The sequence below is a fragment of the Typopeltis vanoorti genome, chromosome 17 (genome assembly GCF_054136105.1).
Source record: "Typopeltis vanoorti isolate ZY-2024b chromosome 17, IOZ_Tvanoo_1.0, whole genome shotgun sequence".
Classification (NCBI taxonomy): Eukaryota; Metazoa; Arthropoda; class Arachnida; order Uropygi; family Thelyphonidae; genus Typopeltis; species Typopeltis vanoorti.
Genome location: NC_143565.1, coordinates 112,678,145 through 112,700,022, shown reverse-complemented (window position 1 = coordinate 112,700,022; position 21,878 = coordinate 112,678,145). Strand labels below are relative to the sequence as shown.

The 21,878-nt window shown below is 35.3% G+C and overlaps 1 protein-coding gene across 1 annotated transcript in view; it reads right to left on the bottom strand.

The window, feature by feature from the left end:
• The window catches only part of LOC150097802 (cell adhesion molecule Dscam2-like), a 208,031-nt gene that overhangs the window by 35,210 nt on the left and 150,943 nt on the right, over nucleotides 1–21,878 (bottom strand). Inside the window, exon 12 of the mRNA XM_090407344.1 lies at nucleotides 3,339–3,530. Within this exon, the coding sequence (XP_090263470.1) occupies nucleotides 3,339–3,530 (192 nt within the window). The remainder of the gene's footprint in view (nucleotides 1–3,338; nucleotides 3,531–21,878) is intronic.

Below are 21,878 nucleotides of genomic sequence, written 5' to 3'. Positions count from 1 at the left end.
TTAATGAAGTGGTGTAAGTTATACAAAGGCTTAGGTGTTGTTAATATTCACAATAGCACTTCACAGTATAAACAACACCAAGAGAAGAAAAAACAAAATTAATGTATTAAACTTTCCAATATAGGGCAATGGTTAAATTATGCCCTTGATTGACTGAATGACAGTGTCTTCAGCAACTGGCTGTGACAACAGAGTCACCATTATACATTCTTGCTGTAGTTGCTGTCAGGAAGTGTTATGTTTTAAAGAGATTTTAATTTTTTCAAATGGCAGTGTCAGGTGGAAGAAACATCACTTTAACAAGACTATAGGTTTTAAATTTGTTGAGATTACTGAGATAGCCTGAAGCATTATCAAGCAATAATCATGCTTTTGGTTCTATTTAAAGAGATTTTAATTTTTTCAAATGGCAGTGTCAGGTGGAAGAAACATCACTTTAACAAGAATACAGGTTTTAAATTTGTTGAGATTACTGAGATAGCCTGAAGCATTATCAAGCAATAATCATGCTTTTGGTTCTATTTTGCACTTTTCACAATAGTGCTTTACAGATGGGCAAAAAAAAATCTGATTTCCAAATCACTGGTAGACTTGATTTTAAAATTCCTTTCATTCTCTGTGGTGTCTTTGGAATGATAAACAGGTATATCAACTTTAACTTAAAGTCACCGCAATGTCTCCTAGCAAAAGAGTTAACTAATATTTAATAGCCTTTAATCCAGGTGTAAGTTTTCTTTGCATATGATAAAAGTGTGGGTAGGTTGTCCTTTTCCAGAAAAGGTCCATTTAATCCACATTAAAAACAAGTTCAGGAGGAACAAGTTAATGATGATTTTCGCTGCAGGAAATTCTTGAGCTGCTTTTCTATCTAAAGTGCCACTTCTCCAGTGATATGTATACTATATAAGTTACTACTTCTTGCTCTGAGCATCTATCCTGCTTCTAATGCAGGGTCCACATGTTACATCGATGCGACTTTTATTAGTACAACCCCCCCCACCCCCCCAACTGACCTGTCACCAAGCCTGCCACTGGGGGTGACTGTTGCAGCATGTGTTCACAGGCCAGTTTGCGTGTTCTGAGGGACAAAAAAAAAACGAATTTCTGGGAGAAAAAAACCTTCATCTTCGTATGAGACCAGCTAACTCACCTTTAGTCAAAAGAGATCAGTCTTTGCTTGAGTTCTTCACATCTTTGATAGGAATTGAACCCAAACCCTTCCAATCAAAGGGCTTTGTCTATGCCAACTGAGGTACGGAAGCTCTATATGCTATGTAAGCTTTTAAATCTGTCAAAACTATTCTCAACATATAACCTCAGCCCTTACTATAAGGCTAATATCTCAATAAAAATTTTGCTGCATGGAGTCTTACCATAATGGAGTTTTTTTACTATGCATATGTGTGGAGAACTTCACTAAACATCTGTAAATTGTATGGATAACATATGTGCTCTCCAACCAACAAGCTCAAAATTCTCACAGCAGAAATGAATATTTATGAATGTCTTTAAAAAAACTGATAGATGAATTTCATTGCCCAGTTGAAACCATTCTTTACTGAAGTGGCTTGAAAAGTTTCATGTATGGTTTTAAACAAAGGTATCTTAGATTAAGTACATTTAGTTCACCCACAAATGGTTATAAACAATAGATTGTAAACCTACAAGTACTTATTTATCATATGATAATACAACAGCCTTGAGGCCCTTTTAACAGGAAAGTATGGCCCCATCTCAATCCTCCCTCCCATTTTATCAAGACTTGGGACTGGCATAGCTGACGAATCAGTCTTATGGCTGGGTCTTAGGTATTCCTGACTGTGTGTGTGTTCACGGGGCTGGTTGACTGTTCTGGAGAGGGGGGGGGGGTAAAAACCAGAGTTTCTGGGAAATAACCCCCTGCCTCCGTATGAGACTGGCTAACTCACCTTTCATCGAAAGAAATCAGATAAAGGGTCCTCACATCACGGACAGATGTGAGTACACTTGTAGAAGAGCCTACGTAGCTCAGTGACCAAAGGCTTCGTCTATACTAACTGAGCTACGTAGGCTCTTCTACAAGTACTAATGTACTACAAGTGTACAACTTTTCACAAGTGGGATTTATATCAAAACAAACACACACATGGCAGAATTTTGTAACTTAACTGATTAATTTACTTCAAATAATTAATTTATGTTCTCAGATAAAATTCAGGCAGAAGAAAGAAATTGATTATCATTTTCTCTTTGAATATTATATTTACCTGAATTTTTTATGGCACCTACTGTCTGCTTTGTTTATCACAAGGCATCACCCACTACAGAATAACTTGACTTATCATCGTTCAAGAAAACACAACTCAGTAATCCACACTTTTTGTTCCAATAATTTAACCTTGCAGCAAGAACTCCTCATCATCAAATTTTTGATAAAGCAAGGATGCAGCCTATGTATCATCCAAATAATCACATAACTACTCACTATCCTTTATCCCCCACCTACTTGCCAACAAATGAGAAGGTTTCAATCCCATATATCAAATATTTCTAAAAAAAAACTGCCAGAATGATTCTGTATTATTTTTCAACCTTGCCACAAACTTTCCACTTTTTTCCCACCAAAGAAAAAACTGGAATCTTTTTTCTTTACTCAGAATGTATAAGGGTGCTAGGTAAGTGCAACTTTTTCTATTTTCATTAACCTGTCTATTCTGTAAAGAAGAGGATTAATTAACAATAAGAAACAGCCATCATAATTCATATAAGTCACAATAAGATTCAGACCAGGTTACTTACTTTGACCATTGGGTAGGTTTCCATGAAATAAAACAAGAATATGCATGAAAAGAATCATTTTGATTCTTTTCATGCATATTCATGCAAATTTATTAGATGTAGGGGAAAAGTATATAAGCTGTAAAAATAGTTTTCTGGTACTTGCCTGTCAAGAAATTGAAGGAAAAAATACCTTAGCAAGAAGAAAATATAAGATACATTAAAAAATGGTATATTATAAAGAGATTTCATTGTTGAATTATTTTAAAACAGCTCTTAATGTGTTCAGTGTTTGGTACAGGGAAATTAATTAAAAAAACATTAATAGTTATGGAATTTTGTTCTTGTTTTATGGCTAATGTATATATGGGAAGCATATATCACTGCCAGCTATATATCCTAGTCAAGGAAAGCAATTTATTTTTTTATGTCGCACAGCTTCTAATATTTGGATGAGCAGCTCTAATTAAATAACTTTGCAATTGCATAATATATATTCAGAGCAATTTGACCTAATCTTGTACATATGTACATGTAATTTATGTTAACAAAAATCACAGTTCTAAGACAAAGGTAGTTACCTGGTTGATGGGATGTATGGGCAGATGCTGTTTCACTTGGTTCACTACTTCCTGAACGACTATGAGCAACAATGTATACCTGATAAAGTTCTTTGCTTTCAAGATTTGTTAAGGTAAAGGTATTCTGAGATGGATCAGGTATTGACACTTCAAGCCACTGATTCTTATGTTTACGATAGTATAATGTGAAACCTAAAATGGAAAATGAAAAAAGTTATAAATTCTATATTGTGGGTGAAAAAAAAAAAAAAAAAATTTCCTTTTTTTTTTTTTTTAAATCTTGTGAAAATTTTATGATGCTGGTACTGACAACTGCATGCAGGTAAGTACACATGCAAACGTGCACACGCAGAGAAAGAGAGTTGTGCATACATACCTCCAAAGGGTAGATTTACAGTAAACACCACCCGACAAAGTATGAAGAAAACATCAGGTGAGCCCTGATGCGAAGCAGCACACAAACAAGCAGTAATAAAATTCTACCAAAAGAGTTGCAAACATGCTGTATAAACTTTGTGTCAATTGAGTCCACTAGCCCGATGTGGAAGTGGCACGCAAAAGGTAATGAGAGAAGATCCTGTTGGTATGATAAATGTGTGAATACTTCCCAACGTGAACGTGCTATTGTTTTTGTTCCCCCCTCCCCACCTACTACATGCAATTTTAGTGATAACCTTCAAGGGCATACCAAAATATCCTTAGTGACCCAAAACCCTCTCTATTTGGAGAGTACAGCAGCAAAGTGGTGCTACAGGCCAGCTGCCAGATAATACACAAATCCAAATATGTCAGTAACGAGTAAGGAGGTCTCCTAGTCAGCTGCCACATTTTTTTTTCAGTTACAAACTAATTTTTCTTATTGATTTCTAATTGATTTTTCTAATCGATGTTCCTAAATATAAAACCACAAAATTATGCAATAACCACAGTAATAAACTTTATTAAAGTACAAATTTTTCGTATATTGAAAATAACTACTTCATCAGCATAAAAACAACAAGTAAATTAAAAACAGGAATACAACATATGTAAAACAATCAGCTTACCAATTAAAAACCGTTCCTTAAAACAAAAGCTATATATTTATTTCAAAAACAAATAAAGGAAAAACTGTATAGATCTCAAATCTGTCCTACCTTGGAATGTTGTTTATTCACATATGGAATAGTGCACAAAACAAAAGTCATAAAAAATGCTCGATTCTATGCAGAAGTGAGTGATTCAGTTAAACGGGTGACCTTCATTTCACAGACTTCCTACAGTTACTATCCCACAGACATACAGTGTTCATTTGTGTTGAAAGGTTGTACCACTTTACCCCAGTCCTGAAGATACTTTCAGGTGCAAACTTTGTTTGCACACACTTGGATAAAGGATTAAACTAAATTTATTATAGTGTTCATTTGTGCCTCTCCTAGAGGCATTTTAATGAGCAGTGTTCTACTGAACTGGCCAATACCATTCCTCCAATTTCCCTCACTCAGACACACAAATACAAGACTACGTGTGTAGAGGCTTAAGTGCTGTGAGGACATCTTGTTGGAGGCTTAATGGATTTTTTACAACACTCAAAAAGAATTAAAATAGAATTTAATACTTCCTATATTTCGTCCTAGTCACTAGGACATCTACGGGGATTACAAAAACAATTAATGTAACATATACACAAATAACGAACAATACTATTATTGTTTGTTGTAAAAAATCCATTAAGCCTCCAACAAGAAGACACAAATACAAGAGCAGCTACTAGTCAACATCCAACTCCAAACACTAAACCAACTTCTCTTACTCTTCATTCAGATGTTCTACTTCTGTACTCTGGAAGAATCTTCCCCCACACAGTTTCCAGGAGTAAATCCCTGCCATCTCCATATGAGACTGGAGACCAGATAGCTCACCTTCAGTTGAAGAGGACTGATAAACATTCTTTGCATCATGAATGGGATTCGAACTCATGTCATTCTAACTAAAGGGCTTCATTTATACCAACTGAACTACGGAGGTTCCATTATTAGTAGTAGTAACAGTAGTAGTATTGGTATGTGATGTCCACGCACATGCCCCCCCTCCCAGTTATATGGTATGAATTTTATTCCAATTCGATATTAATCATTTACAAAAATTTGTCCAACCATTCCAGTTTTCAGTTCAACTATATTCGACGCTACAAAGGAACAACAAGTTGACATTTTATATTGCAATAACTCTGACTTAGTGGTATACGAGCAAACGTTGAAATTTGTAAAACCCACAAGAAGTCTGCATGGTTCAGTTTTAGTTCAAACAGGATCTTCTTCTTCGGCACTACAGCCCCTACATGGGGCTGTAGTGCCTTGGCCTCCCATTTCTGGGTTTCATAACTCACTATGGGGTGGGATCATTACCCCCACACTCAACCATGTGTAATTGTCTGTGAATTGTTGTGTTCTTAAGACCGGTTTCCCTGTTTTGCAGGAGGAAAAACCCCAGATAAACTAGGGAGAAAAACCCTGCAATCCACGCCCAAAACTGGCTTAACTTGGCTGTGTCTGAGAAAGATCCTTAAGCTCCTCACATCAGCGACGAAAATCGAACGCAGGACATTCCTTTCCAAGGCATATGGTTGCAGAGCACATAATCACCTGGCTAACCATGCAGATTCTGACAGGATTACTTTTGATAAAGAAGTTTTGAAATGATATTAATAATTCTGCTCTAGCTGGATGAAATTTAATTAAATTTTATAGTTAAAATCTTAATTAAAATTTGTCAGTTTTGATTACGATCTGATCATTGTTGTTATGAAAAAAATTAGGTAGAAAGAACTTTCTTGTCTAGAACTTTAAATCACTATCTACACAATAAGGTAGCAGGTATGCTTACAGAATAATATTGTAAAAAACACAAAATAATTATAACATCTCAATAATCACCTACATATGTTAACTACATCTTGGGTGACATTACATATCCATATCAAATGATTTAAAATAACAGTTTTCAAGAAAATTTATCATTTGATGAATTATTGAAGAATTTATCAAAAAATTATTGGTGAATTGTTTTTTTGATCAATTGCATTTGTGAAGAATTGTCATGCAATGAACTGTTGTTCAACAAATTGTGTATTTGATAAATTGCTGTTTCGTTGAATTGTCACTCATTAAAGTGTTCTTCGATTAATTGTTCATTCAAAGAATTGTCATTCGGTAAACTATCTTTTGATGAATTTCTGTGGAACCAAATATATGTATATGTAAACGTATTAGCCTACCTACAGTACTAAGGTACCACAAATTTACAAAAATATTTCCTGAGTGGGAGTCATAAAAAACTACTTTGCTTTCCCTGCCCCCAATTTTGATAATACTCAAAATTTCTAAGAAAGATCAGATATCTCTTTTTAACTTGACCTGTATTTCTTGTCTTTCCTGACACAAGCACATTACATCCAGATTATTCTCAACTTTTACAAAAACTTGGTATTTTTTTCTTTTCAAGCTATTACTCATTTTCAGAATAACTGCAAAAACTAAAATCACAAATTTGCCCAGCCTTAGAATATCAGTCTCACAGGTCCACACTGGGATGATGCATCAAAAACTTCTATGAAAATGTTTCATGTTATTCACAAGAGGAAATCCAGTTAACAGATTATCCTACTTTTAAAGACTCAGTCCAATCACTTTTTCACACCAAATTTTCTATCTACCAAATTTTTTATTTTATTTTATTTTTAAAAAAAATTCTTTTTTTATAATGGGAGTCACTCCCATCCATGAAGGGTTTTATTTTTATTAATTTATATATATATATATTTATATATATATATACACGGGGTGCTTAAGGGTCAAAGCTGTATAACTGAGAGGAGACCTCCACATAGCCTTTAAAGGAATGCGGAGAACCGACCAGGGCTTCTGACCTAATGTCCAATCCTCACCTTCTCGTGGTGCACCCTGTTGGGTATCTACTTTGATACTAAACGAACGAGGATAGGCTGGCAATTTGGGATTTAGCCGACCAAATTGTATTCTTATTGGTTAAACCAAAATAAAAAATGATGGTACAACATGACAAAATTTCATGCCGGCTGGGGCGTCGCCCGGTTAAACAAGGCCCCCGTTGTTTTCGCCAGGGAACCAGGGCGAACAGCGAAAAGTCAGCTACTGGAACAAATCTGAAAACAAACCCCAACTCAACATCACCAGAGTTAAAGATCGGTACTATCAACATAAGAAGCCTGAATGGCAAAGAAATGGAGCTAGCTGAGGAATTAGATAAGTACCAGATCGACATAATAGGGGTGACTGAAACAAAAAAGACCAAAACTGGTGAGATCTTTCTGAGCAATAAATACAAAATGTTATATTCAGGCAATGACAATCAAGGAAAAGAAGGAGTAGCCATAGTATTCAACACAAAATACGAGGCTAATCTTCTTGAATGGCAGTCAGTCTCAAGTAGAGTAATGTGGGCAAATATGAGAATGGGGAACTGGACAATGAGACTTATTTGTGCCTATGGTCCCACAGAAGGTTCTACTAAGGTAGAAGTGGAGGAATTTTTTGAGGCTTTAGAAAAAGCAACTGACACAATGAAAAAGGAAAAGTTGGTCCTTGTTGGGGATCTAAATAGCAGAGTAGGAAATGATTGTGAGACATACAAAAATATTTTGGGAAAATTTGGAGAAAAGAGCAAAGCTAATAATAATGGCAAATATCTGTTGGATTTCTGCTCAGGACATGGACTGGTTATTACTAACACCATGTTCCAACATAAAAATGTGCACAAATTCACATGGAGAGAAGAGGCTAGGAATAAGAAAAGTCTCATTGACTATGTTATTGTTGATAGTGATGTTTTCTCCCTGGTGCAGGACACCAGAGTGTACAGAGGATTTGAAATTGGAAGTGATCACTATTTAGTCTTGAGCAGGATAAAATTGAATTTCATATTGAAAAGAATAACATGTAAGAAAGTTTTAAAGCGAATAAAAGTTGAGCAGCTCTCAGATGTGAACTGTAGACTAAAATACAGAAATATTATTGAAAAGAAAATGAAAGAGTTTGAGAACAGGAATCAAACCTTGGAGATTCAGTGGCAAACTCTGAAGGAAACATTGATTGATTCTGCCAGAGAGGCATGTGGTGAGGTTGTGTGCAAGGATAAAAAAATCAGAACTCCCTGGTGGACACAGGAAGTTAAAGAGGCAGTGAAGGAAAAGAAGAAAGCATATCAAAAGTTCCTGGCAAATAAGTCAGCTTTTACTCTTACAGAATACAGAGACAAATGTAAGAAAGCTAAACAGTGTGTAAAACTTGCTAAACAAAAGTCATGGGAGGACTTTGGCAAGAATATAGAAAATAAATATCAAGAAGGTGGCAAAATATTCTGGAGGTTGTTGAAGAAGCTTAGAAATGGAGGAAAGAGTGCTGTAAAAGGAATTACAGATGATAAAGGTGAAATGAAAACAGGAGAAAAAGATATCCTTGAAGTATGGAGTAATTACTTTGAAAAACTGCTAAATGAAACAAGCAGTGATGACAGCACAGTGAAAAAAAACACTGACCAGACATGCAGTCAGGAATACATATCCATACTTGAAGTAGAAAAAGCCATCAAAGGCTTGAAATGTGGAAAGGCAGCAGGAGTAGATGATATTCGACCAGAAATGCTGAAGTATGGTGGTATAAGAGTCTTACAGTGGCTGCACTGCATAGTTCAGAAAGCCTGGACAGAGGGATGAATTCCCGATGATTGGAGTAGAGCTCTCATAGTACCCATATATAAAAAGGGAAATAAAACTGAATGTGAGAATTACAGAGGTATTTCCCTACTGAGTGTTCCTGGCAAGATCTATGCAAGTATACTTGAGAAACGGTTGAGAAGAATTGTGGAAGAAAAGCTTGGTGAAGAACAAGCTGGATTCAGGCCAAATAGAGGCTGTCAGGATCAGATCTTCACTTTACGACAAATAGTCGAGAAAGCATGGGAATATAACACAGATCTGTATTTAAGTTTTGTCGATTTGGAAAAGGCATATGACAAGGTGCCAAGAGAGAAGCTATTCAATACGCTGCAGTTATATGGTGTCAATGGGGCATTATATCAAGCGATACTTAGTCTGTATTTGAGTTGTGAGTCAGCAGTTAGAATTGAAGGAAGTAGAGGAAGATGGTTTAATGTTAAATCTGGTGTGAGACAAGGATGTACATTATCCCCTCTGTCATTCATTATCTATATGGATCACATTATGAAGGAATGTGGTATTAAACCTGATATCAAAATTGGAGATGTTAATGTCAGCTCTTTGCTTTATGCGGATGATGTTATACTTCTAAATAAATCCGCTACAAGTCTGCAAGATTCTCTGACTAAATTGAATAGCTGTTGTAATAGATATGGTATGAAGGTCAGCAATAAAAAGACAAAGACAATGAAAATAGGCAGAATCATTGAAAATGTCAACTGTGTTGTGAATGGAGAACCTGTGGAACAAGTAAAACATTTCAGCTACTTAGGCACAATTTTTACTGAAGATGGTAAACTAAATATAGAAATAGACAACAGAATCAGCAAAGCTGGTATGGTGGGAAGTCAATTGAATAAATTCATATGGAATAAGAAAGAAATTAGTCGGAACACTAAATTAGCTGTATACAAGACAGTGTTCAAACCAATTTTAACTTATGGATCTGAGAGCTGGGTCAGAAGTAAAACACTTGACCAAAGACTAGAGACCGCAGATATGAGAGTCCTGAGAAAGATTAGAGGCGTGAACAGATGGTATCAATGGCAATATCATATAAAAACGAGGATATTAGGAAAGAACTTGACATTGTCAGCATCCAGGAATGCGTTAGCAGAGATAATCTCAGATGGTATGGTCACTTAAATAGAATGGGAGAGGAAAGATTAGCAAAACAAGTGTTCTCTGCCAGGTTGGCAGGAAAACGATCCAGAGGAAGACCAAGATATAGGTGGATTGATACGGTACAAAGTGCCTTAGACGATAGAAATATAAGATCTGATAATGTTGGAGTCTTGACAAGTAACAGACTGATTTGGAGGAAAATTGTAGATAGGAAGTTAGTAATGATGTAATTTTTTCATGTAGTACTGTCATATCCTGTACACCCCTTGAGGGTAGATGGCAGGAATTTGATAATGATGATGATATATATATTTTTGGTATTTTTTAAATTCATCTTCTATCTGGTTTGGAAACCCTGATCTTAAGACCAAACATGGAACTTTTTCAAGCCACTATAGGCCTCCAATAAGCAAGGGGGTGAAATTCATCTACTGCTGAATTACTGAAGACAATCACACCCATGGTAGGATTCAAAACCACAGCCTGTCAGTTGAAGATCAGATACACTAACTGCTTGGCCAACCAAGTCAGGTGTTTTCTTTCATGAGTACTATTCTATCAAACTGACTACTATGTTGAAGGATGTTGTGCATTCTTCCAATTTCCTTCAAGTTATAAAAATGCATTTGCTAGTCAAAATCCACACACCTTTCAGCTTCAAACTTACTGAATCAACCTATTCTCTTTCGTTCCAACAACCTCTGTTGTTTGAAGTACCATTCTGCAGTGTGAGGAAAGGTTTGTTATTCTTGTTAGAATTATTTCATGCTAAAATGTATAATTTATTAAATTTGTAATAAATATCAATTATTTAAACAATATGTCATCGATTACACCCTATCCATAAGTAAGAAATATTTATTCATGTATAAAGTACCCAATAGTTATAATTATTTGCAGAAATTTATAATTATCCAGCAGAAACTAAAATATCCCCTAATTGTTTTGAGCAGTGCATATTGCTAATAATTAATATCTGAACTTAACTTTTTTTTGCAGACCATATGTTGCAGGAGACTGCACTGTATGCTCTATATGTGAGGAAGCTTATTGTGAGAAGCCTGCTAGAATTATGAGAACATTGATGACATTCGTTTAATTTATTGTTGAGATATAGAATTTGTTTATGTAGAGCAGAATTTCTGAATTGTTTGGAGATATCAAGATTTCCTTATACACAGTACAATTGTGCTACAGGTTTTGACCACCTCTCATGTGTAGAGCTATCAGCTCTACACATGAGAGGTGGTTTCTACATATACTTCTACTTTTCTGTTTCTCATGAAAGCAAAAAAGTAGAAGCAAAGGATTATGCCCAAGCCTGTTGCATTACGATGCTGTTCAATTTCTTGTGTTATGTAGCAGGCAGTCTACAAAGCTGCTTTATTGCAACTTGCAGTATATTTATTGATCAGTATCACTCTGCATATGTATGTGGGAAGGAGGATAGAAGCCAGTGGCCAAAGTTTACTTTCTATTATTCTCCTCCCACACCCTCTCTAAGCATACAATCAGCCACTTCAGACCTCCAATAAATATAGTAGTGGTGTGTTTCATCAGACAATGGAAGTCATCTGCATCTAAAAAAGTATACAGTACTTTTTTTCCTTTTTTTTTTTTTTTTTTTAAAGATAGCAATATTCACTAGACTTGTCAGAACTGAAGAATTCACTATTGGGAGAGTTGAGTATTTTTATATTTTACTTCTGAATTTAGAAGAAACACAATCCATGAAGTACTAGGAACTTAAAAAAAAGTTATACAAGAATGTACATAAGATGAAAGGAAATTCTTTTAACTTTTTCTTTTAAGGCAAGTGTACTCAAGATCAGATCCTTTGCCTTAGGCAATCATTGAGAATAGCTAGTTAGACTTCTTTTGATAATATGCTTCATAGATTACCCAAAAGCATTGAGTATATTCAGCATATGAAGTTGTGGGAAGATTAGCAGTGAGCAAGAAGCTACAGTAAGATCGGGTGTTGGATTAATCGATTGACTTTAGGTAGCAAGGTAGTTAAGCAAGGATGTCTACTTTCTCCTTATATGTTCGGCATCTATGAGGACATCATGTGTGTAGCACTGGATGAGCTGAAGACAAAAATTAGGATAGGTAAAGTTTGGCCAGTAATGTGAGAAATGTTGATGATATAGTACTCATCTATAACCACAAGAAAGAAGCACGACAAATCCTCGATAGAGTTAATAAGATCAGCAAGAACAGAGAACTTAAACTCAATCCCAGTAAAACAAAGATTAAGGTTTTGAAGAAAGTACAGACAAAGTAGATCCTGAGACAAGCCAGCCCCAAAGCCCAGGTAAATGGGCAAAGGGTAAGCAAAAGGCTAGCAACATATTCTTGTAAAAAAAGTGCTTTGTTATGGAAATCAGGACCACAGAAATATCTGACAAAATGTAATACTACATGAAGACAAACTGTTCAGGAAGACATCCCCTACTGAAAGCTCTTATGGAGAAACTAGGGAACTGAGGAATACAGCAGAAAATTCAGACAAGACACAAAAAACCAAAAGAGACAAACTATTTGGAACAAAAAAAGATGTTGGAATGTGAGGACTATGTATGAAACATTAAAAGCAGCAAATATAGCCAAAGAAATGAATGACTACAAAGTTGAAATATTGGGAATAAGATGGAATGGACAGGGATTGATCCAGTTGAGTTCAGGAGAAACAATAATATATGCTGGAAAGATGAGAATAATACACATGAGAAAGAAAATGGTTCCCATTCTATCATTGCATTATATCATTCTATTTTATATTCATTCATTATATCATCCATTATATATTCATTATATCATCCCATTCTATCTCTTGCTTTACTGGACATCAATAATGATGCAGCTCCAGTAAAGCAAGAGCTGCAATGATAGAATGGGAACCAATTACAGAAAGATGCATAAGTGCAAGATTTAACTCAAAATTCTATAAAGTGACAATTATAAATGCATATGCATAATGCAGATGAAAAAGAAAAATATGAATTTTTAAAAATAGATGACACAAATCCTAGAGATATAATTATAGTAATGGACAATTTAAATACTAAGATAGGAAATGATCATACAGGTAGAGGAATGATAATGGGAAAAGAAGGTATAAGAAATATAAATGAAAATAGAGAGATGTTACTGGATATCTGCATGGGGAATCAATTAGTAATAGGAGGATCCACCAATCAGCATAAAAATATACATAACATAACATGGAGAGCACCAGATGGAAAAACATACTGTATAACCAAATCGACCATATAATGATACAAAGAAAATGGAGAGGATCTCTTCTGAACATGAGATCAATGAGAGCAGCAGATGCTTATAGAGACAATTTTTAAGTAATAGAAGAAATTAAAATAAGGTTAATGAACACAAAGAAAGTAAAATGCAAAAATAGAATGTATAACATAAACAAAGTAAAAAATATGGAAACTAAAAGAAAATATGCAGTAGAGGTTAAAAATAGATATGTAGATATGAAAAAAGAAATGAAGTTCTTATTCAGACCAAACAGAACAAACATGAAGAATTCAGAAACAAAGAAGAAATATGGACAGGTATTCAAAACATATACCATGGAGCTGTAGAAAAAATACTAGGAATACATAGAAAAAAAAGATGAATGGTAGATATCTTCACAAAGAAAACTGAAAATTGAAGAAAGAAAAGAAATTAAGAAAAAATAATACAAGATAAGAATAACATCAACTTACAAGAGAAATATAAAGAAATACATAGAGATTTTAAAAAAATGCAAGATGAGAGTTTATTGAAAACCTACTACATGAGGCAGAAATTGCAACTAAAAGAGGTGATACTAAAACAAAAACAATGACAGGCAAGAAAAGAAGAAGAGATATTATTACAGACAAACAAGGAAATAATCAATAATAAAAAAAAAAAAACAGAAAGATGGACAGAATACTTCAAAGAGATAATGAATAGAGAAAAACATGAAAAAAATCCAAATACCATAAAGAAAAGAAAAAAAAATTAAAAATAGACACCAAAGAAATAAAAATGTGAAATACAAAAAGCAGTAAAAGAATATAAAAATAGAAAAGCAGCTAGCATAGATGGTATATCAAATGAACTATTAAAAGAAGATATATATTTAATGGTGAATATACTCTATCCATTTCTTAACTAAATATGGATGCAAGAATGGCGGATGAATGGAATGTTGGGATACTGAAATACCACAAAAAAAAAAAAAAAAAGGAGATTGCAATAATTAGAGAGAAATATCATTATTAAACACAAAAAGTAAAAATACTAACAACAATAATATTAGAAAGAATAAAAAAAGAAATAGACCAAAAGCTAAGCGATATACAAGGAGCAGGATTCAGAGCCAACAGGTCACGTACAGAACATGTAAGTTTTAAAGTGAATAAATTATATATTTACTTTAATCCTTCATCAAGTGTAAGTAAACAAAGTTTGCACCTGAAGTATCTTCAAGACTGGGGAAACTCGTGGTAAAGGTGGTATATGTTTTCTTCATTTGCCTTAGTATCTCCCATAATGCAAAGCACATCTCCTTGTAGACATGTATAATGCTATGCATTAAGGGAAGGACCACTACCTAGACCACTTTCGACCTTTATTGAGGTCTCATCAGTGGGAGCTAGACCTAGTGGTGGTGATACCAAGGTGGAAGTAATGAAGAAGTCATATCTACCTATACGAGTTGCCAAAAGAGATGTGGTTTGCATTATGGAAGATATCAAGGCAAGTGATGAGAATTTATACCACCTTTACCATGAGTTGCCCCAGTCCTGAAGATACTTCAGGAACAAACTTTGTTTACTTACACTTGGATAAAGGATTAAACTAAATATATAATTTATAGTCTAACCAAGTGAAAAAAACTTCCAACATCTTTCTCTAAAGCTGTGTCAGATGTGAACTGTAGACTAAAATACACAAACATTATTCAAGAAAAAATGAAAGACTTTGAGAACAGGAACAAACCTTTGAGATTCAGTGGCAAGCCTTGAAGTAAACATTGACTGATTCAGCCAGAGAAGCGTGTGGTGAGGTTGTCTGCAAGGATACAAAAATTAGAACTCCATGGTGGACATACAGCATTAAAGAGGCAGTGAAGGAAAAGAAGAAAGCATGTCGAAAGTTCCTGGCAAATAAGTCAGCATGTGTTGAAAGTTTATTTTTCACTTGGTTAGACTATGATAATTTTAATAGATTTTAGTTTAATCCTTTATCTCAGTGAGAGCAAACAAAGTTTGCGCCTGAAAATATCAGGACTAAATATAGTGTTGTACTATCTTATCCAGTAAGTAGTGCAACACCAAGCAACTCGTGGCAAAGGTGGAGCAAGCTACCAGGCACTTCTAACCCAGTATCTCCCATAATGCAAAACACATTTCCTATGTGGATATGTATACTGTTATGCATTAAAGGGATTGGCCATCTACCCAGACTAGTTTCGACCTTTATTGAGGTCTCTTCAGTGGGAGCCAGGCCCAGAGCTGGAGATACCAGGCAGAAGCAGTAGCAAGTCATCTGTGCCTATGGGAGTTGCCAAAAGGTTTATCACCTTTTTTAAAAATTACTCTGGATTTAGAGAAAGATGTTGAAAATGTATTTATCACTAGGTTAGACTATAATAGATTTTAGTTTAATCCTTTATCTCAGTGAGAGCAAACAAAGTTTGCGCCTGAAAATATCTTCAGGACTAAATATAGTGTTGTACTATCTTATCCAGTAAGTAGTGCAACACCAAGCAACTCGTGGCAAAGGTGGAGCAAGCTACCAGGCACTTCTACTTCTATGACTTCTACGCACTTCCAGGCACTTCTACTTCTACGACTATATTTAGTCCTGAAGATATTTTCAGGCGCAAACTTTGTTTGCTCTCACTGAGATAAAGGATTAAACTAAAATCTATTATAGTCTAACCTAGTGATAAATACATTTTCAACATCTTTCTCTAAATCCAGAGTAATTTTTAAAAAAGGTGATAAACCTTTTGGCAACTCCCATAGGCACAGATGACTTGCTACTGCTTCTGCCTGGTATCTCCAGCTCTGGGCCTGGCTCCCACTGAAGAGACCTCAATAAAGGTCGAAACTAGTCTGGGTAGATGGCCAATCCCTTTAATGCATAACAGTATACATATCCACATAGGAAATGTGTTTTGCATTATGGGAGATACTGGGTTAGAAGTGCCTGGTAGCTTGCTCCACCTTTGCCACGAGTTGCTTGGTGTTGCACTACTTACTGGATAAGATAGTACAACACTATATTTAGTCCTGAAGATATTTTCAGGCGCAAACTTTGTTTGCTCTCACTGAGATAAAGGATTAAACTAAAATCTATTATAGTCTAACCTAGTGATAAATACATTTTCAACATCTTTCTCTAAATCCAGAGTAATTTTTAAAAAAGGTGATAAACCTTTTGGCAACTCCCATAGGCACAGATGACTTGCTACTGCTTCTGCCTGGTATCTCCAGCTCTGGGCCTGGCTCCCACTGAAGAGACCTCAATAAAGGTCGAAACTAGTCTGGGTAGATGGCCAATCCCTTTAATGCATAACAGTATACATATCCACATAGGAAATGTGTTTTGCATTATGGGAGATACTGGGTTAGAAGTGCCTGGTAGCTTGCTCCACCTTTGCCACGAGTTGCTTGGTGTTGCACTACTTACTGGATAAGATAGTACAACACTATATTTAGTCCTGAAGATATTTTCAGGCGCAAACTTTGTTTGCTCTCACTGAGATAAAGGATTAAACTAAAATCTATTATAGTCTAACCTAGTGATAAATACATTTTCAACATATGATAATTTTAGTTTAATCCTTTATCCAAGTGTGAGCAAACAAAGTTTGCATCTGAAAATATCTTCAGGACTGGGGTAATGCAGTACAACACCAGGCAACTCGTAGCAAAGGTGGCCAAGCTACCATCATTCCTATCTCAGTATCTCCAATAATGCAAAACACATCTCCTTGCAGATATGTATAATGTTATGCATTAAGGAAAGGGCCACTACCCATACCGGTTCGGACCTTAAGTGAGGTCTCGTCAGTGGGAGCCAGGCCCTGAAGTGGAGATACTAGGCAGAAGCACTGGAGAGGTCATCTTTACTCTAGGAGTTGCCAGTCTAACCAAGTGAAAAATAAACTTTCAACATCTTTCCCTAAATCTAGAGTAATTTAATAATAAGGTGGCACACCTTATGGCAACTCCTATAGGTAAAGATGATCTCTCCAGTGCTTCTGCCTAGTATCTCCACTTCAAGGCCTGGCTCCCACTGACGAGACTTCAATAAACGTCGAAACCGGTATGGGTAGTGGCCCTTCCCTTAATGCATAACATTATACATATCCGCAATGAGATGTGTTTTGCATTATGGGAGATACTGAGATAGGAGTGATGGTAGCTTGGCCACCTATGCTACGAGTTGCACTACCTTACCCCAGTCCTGAAGATATTTTCAGGTGCAAACTTTGTTTGCTCACACTTGGATAAAGGATTAAACTAAATTTATTAAAGTCAGCATGTGCTTTTAGAGAATACAGAGACAAAAGTAGGAATTCTAAACACTGTGTGAAACTAGGTAAACAAAAGTCATGGGAAAACTTTGGTAAGAACATAGAAAATAAATATTAGGAAGGTGGCAAAATATTCTGGATGCTATTGAAAAAGCTCAGAAATGGAGGAAACGAGTGCTGTAAAAGGAATTAGAGATAATAAAGGTGACATGAAAACTGGAGAAAAAGATTGCAGTATGGAATAATTACTTCAAATTGCTAAATGAAACAAGCAGTGATAGCACAGTGGTAAAATACACTCAGCAGGTATACAATCAGGAATACATATTCACACTTGAAGCGGAAAATACTCAGCAGGCATCTTAACTCTTTACTTTATCCAGATGATGTTATACTTTTAAAGCCGTCAAAATCTTGAAATGTAGTGGAAAGGCAGCAGGAGTAGATGACATTCAATCAGAAATGCTCAAGTATGGAGGTATAAGTCTTGCAGTGGCTGCACTGCATAGTTCAGAAGGCCTGGACAGAAGGACAAATTCCACATGATTGGAGTAGTACCCATATACAAAAATATGAGTACCATATAATTTTCGTATTGGGTACTCATAGTACCATATACAAAAAGGAAAATAAAACTGAATGTGAGAATTACAGAGGTATTTCCCTACTGAAAGTTCCTGGGAAGATTTATGCAAGTATACTTGAGAAACGATTGAGAAGGATCGTGGAAGGGAAGCTTGGTGAATTGCAAGCTGGATTCAGGCTAAATAGAGGTTATTTAAATTAAGGGGATATTAAATCCCACATTGTTTTAAAACCGAATAAGAAACTCAAAGATTGGAATCAGAGAGTTTCTTGTTGAATATACTAAACTATAAAGTATCGGCGACCACTAGCGTGAGCTAATGCAAGTGACCCTAGTACGTAGTACAATACCGGACGCTCGTAGCAAAGGTGGTGAAATTCTGATCGCTATTCTTAGGTATTTCCCATAATGTAAAAACACATTTCCTAGGAAGTGTATGCTGTTATTACATTATGGTGGAAGGTCACTACCCAGACCGGTTTCAGCCTTTTTTGAGGCTTCATCAGTGAGTAGCTAGACCAAATAATTCCAAAGTATATAGTGAAAAGAACTTATATACTCTGCTATACGAGTTTCCAAATAGGTAAATAGAGGTTGTCAGGATATTTTCACTTTAAGACAAATAGTTGAGAAATCTTGGGAATATAACATGGATCTGTATTTAAGTTTTGTTGATCTGGAAAAGGCATATGACAAGGTACAAGAGGAAAATTATTCAAAATGTTACAGTTATATGGTGTTAATGTGACACTATATCAAGCAATACTAAGTCTTTATTTGAGTTGTAAGTCAACAGTTAGGAAGCACAGGAAGATGGTTGATGTTAAATCTGATGTCAGACAAGGATGTACATTATCCCCTTATCCCCCTGTTATTCATTATCTATATGGATCACATTATGAAAGAAAGCAGCATTAAACTTGATATCAAAATTGAAGAATCTGAACTCTTCACTTTATCCAGATGATGTTATACTTCTGAATAAATCCAGTACAAGTCTGCAAGATTTCTTGACTAAACTGAATGACTGTTGTAATAAATTTGGTATGAAAATCAGCAATAACAAAATGAAGACAATGAAAATAGGCAGAAACACTGAAAATATTAACTGCATCGCGAATGGAGAACCTATAGAACAAGTAAAACATTTCAGCTATAGTTCGCCTACCGTTTGTAGATCTCTCCTTGGCATTTTGCCAAGAATAGTCAATTCATGCTGAAGGGGAGAAAGAAACGAAGGATGTACAAATTGGTCGCCAACATGCGAAATCACGTGCTTTCTTGTCTGTTGCTGTGCAAGTACTAGCTTGATTTTTGTTGTCACTTTTTTGCATTATTTTTTATTATTAATTTGTATGATGGATCCAGTACAGTCAACAAGTTCTGTTGTTAAATGTTTCAGTAGCTCTTGCAAAAGAATATTGAATAATGTGCTGACATTCTGCGAAAAAAGAATCGTCTCCTTGTTCGTTCCCCTTTCTCAAGTTATAACACGTGCAAGTGCAATTGCAGGCGTATTGGAGTCGACTGTTAAAAGAATTCGTAGGAAATCAAAAGGCAAAGGTAAGCCAAAATTTAAATCTCCTAAAAAAAAGCGCCAGAGTAAAGAAAACCATCGAAACCATAGCTTTGAATGATTTTGATGTAGATGTTATAAGAAGGACTATTCACAAATTTTATGTGGTCAAGAAAAGAGTGCCAACTATTCCAAAATTGATTCCTGTGCTTAAAGAAAAAAATAATTTTCCTTGGAAAAGAGAAACTTTAAGGAAAATACTTCATGAAATCGGATTTTGTTTTAAAAAGTCCCAGAATAAAAGGAAACTTATCATGGAGCGAAGTGACATTGTTTTATGTAGAACGCAGTATTTGAGAGCAATAAGACGTTTCAGGGAGAAGAAAAGACAGATTGTTTATCTAGATGAAACTTGGATCGATAGTAATTTAACTTATGGAAAATGTTGGCAGTCTAAAGAAGAATGTGGAGTGCTACAAGCTGGAAATGCCTTGCGGTGCATAATAATTTTGTGTGCGGGTGGAGAAAGGGGTTTTTTACCGAACTCAAACTTACTATACAAAGTCAATTACCATAGGCAAATGAATTCTACAATCTTCGAAAAGTGGGCATAAGAAAAACTGATTCCAAACCTTCCTAATAATGCTGTTGTTATAATTGATAACGCTTCATATCACTCTATTCGATTAAACAAAGTTCCAAATTGGTCTAATAAGAAGCACGTTCTTATGGATTGGCTCTCTGCAAATAACATTTCTCATTCCCCAGATATGCAAAAAATTGAATTGCTTAATTTGGTCAAAAGAAACTTGTCCACAACTAAACTATTTAAATTCGACATGATGCTCAAAGAGCATGGATTTCTAGCTTTGAGGCTACCACCATATCACTGCGATATTAATGCTATTGAGTATGTTTGGGCAGAAGTGAAAAGTTTCATTCGCCATCGCAACGTAACTGGAGATATTGACATGTCGAAACTTTTTAAGCTTTCAGAACAGGCGATTGAAAGTATTACAGTTCAAAACTGGAGAAAATATTGCTTTCATGTCACCTCATTGGAAAATATGTATTGGGATAGAGACAGAATTATGTGAACCTTTGGTGAATATAAACAAATGGATGGAACACGTTCAAAGAATGAAAACAGAAAGAGGAAGATATAAAATCTAAAATACAGAGAGCACAGATAATTTTTTACATGTTAGGGAAAATAAGGAATTAAAGCAAATAGACTTAAAAAACAGGTTATTTAATATGCATATCAAATCAATTCTACTCTATGCATCAGAAACATGGACAACAACAAAAGCAATTTAAAAATAAACTGCAAAGCTTTGTAAATAAATGTTTAAGAAGAATTCTACAAATAAAATGGCCATTAAAAGATATCCAATAAAGAATTATGGTAAAAAAAAAAAAAACTAAACAAAAATTAATACTGTATGGCATCACTCAGAGAAAACGGAGATGGGTAGGACATCATCATCATCAAATTCCTGCCATGTATCCTCAAGGGGTGTACAGGATATGATAGTACTACATGAAAAAAATTACATCATTATTAATTTCCTATCTACAATTTTCCTCCAAATCAGTCTGTTACTTGTCAACACTCCAATATTATCAGATCTTATATTTCTATCGTCTAAAGCACTATGTACCGTATCAATCCACCTATATCTTGGTCTTCCTCTCGGTCGTTTTCCTGCCAACCTGGCAGAGAACACTTGTTTTGCTAATCTTTCCTCGCCCATTCTGTTCAAGTGACCATACCACCTGAGATTAGCTCTGTTAACGCATTCCTGGATGCTGACAATGTCAAGTTCTTTCCTAATATCCTCGTTTTTAATATGATACTGCCATTGATGCCATCTGTTCACGCCTATAATCTTTCTCAGGACTCTCATATCTCAAGTCTCTAGTCTTTGGTCAAGTGTTTTACTTCTGACACAGCTCTCAGATCCATAAGATAAAACTGGTTTGAACACTGTCTTGTATATATACAGCTAATTTAGTGTTCCGACTAATTT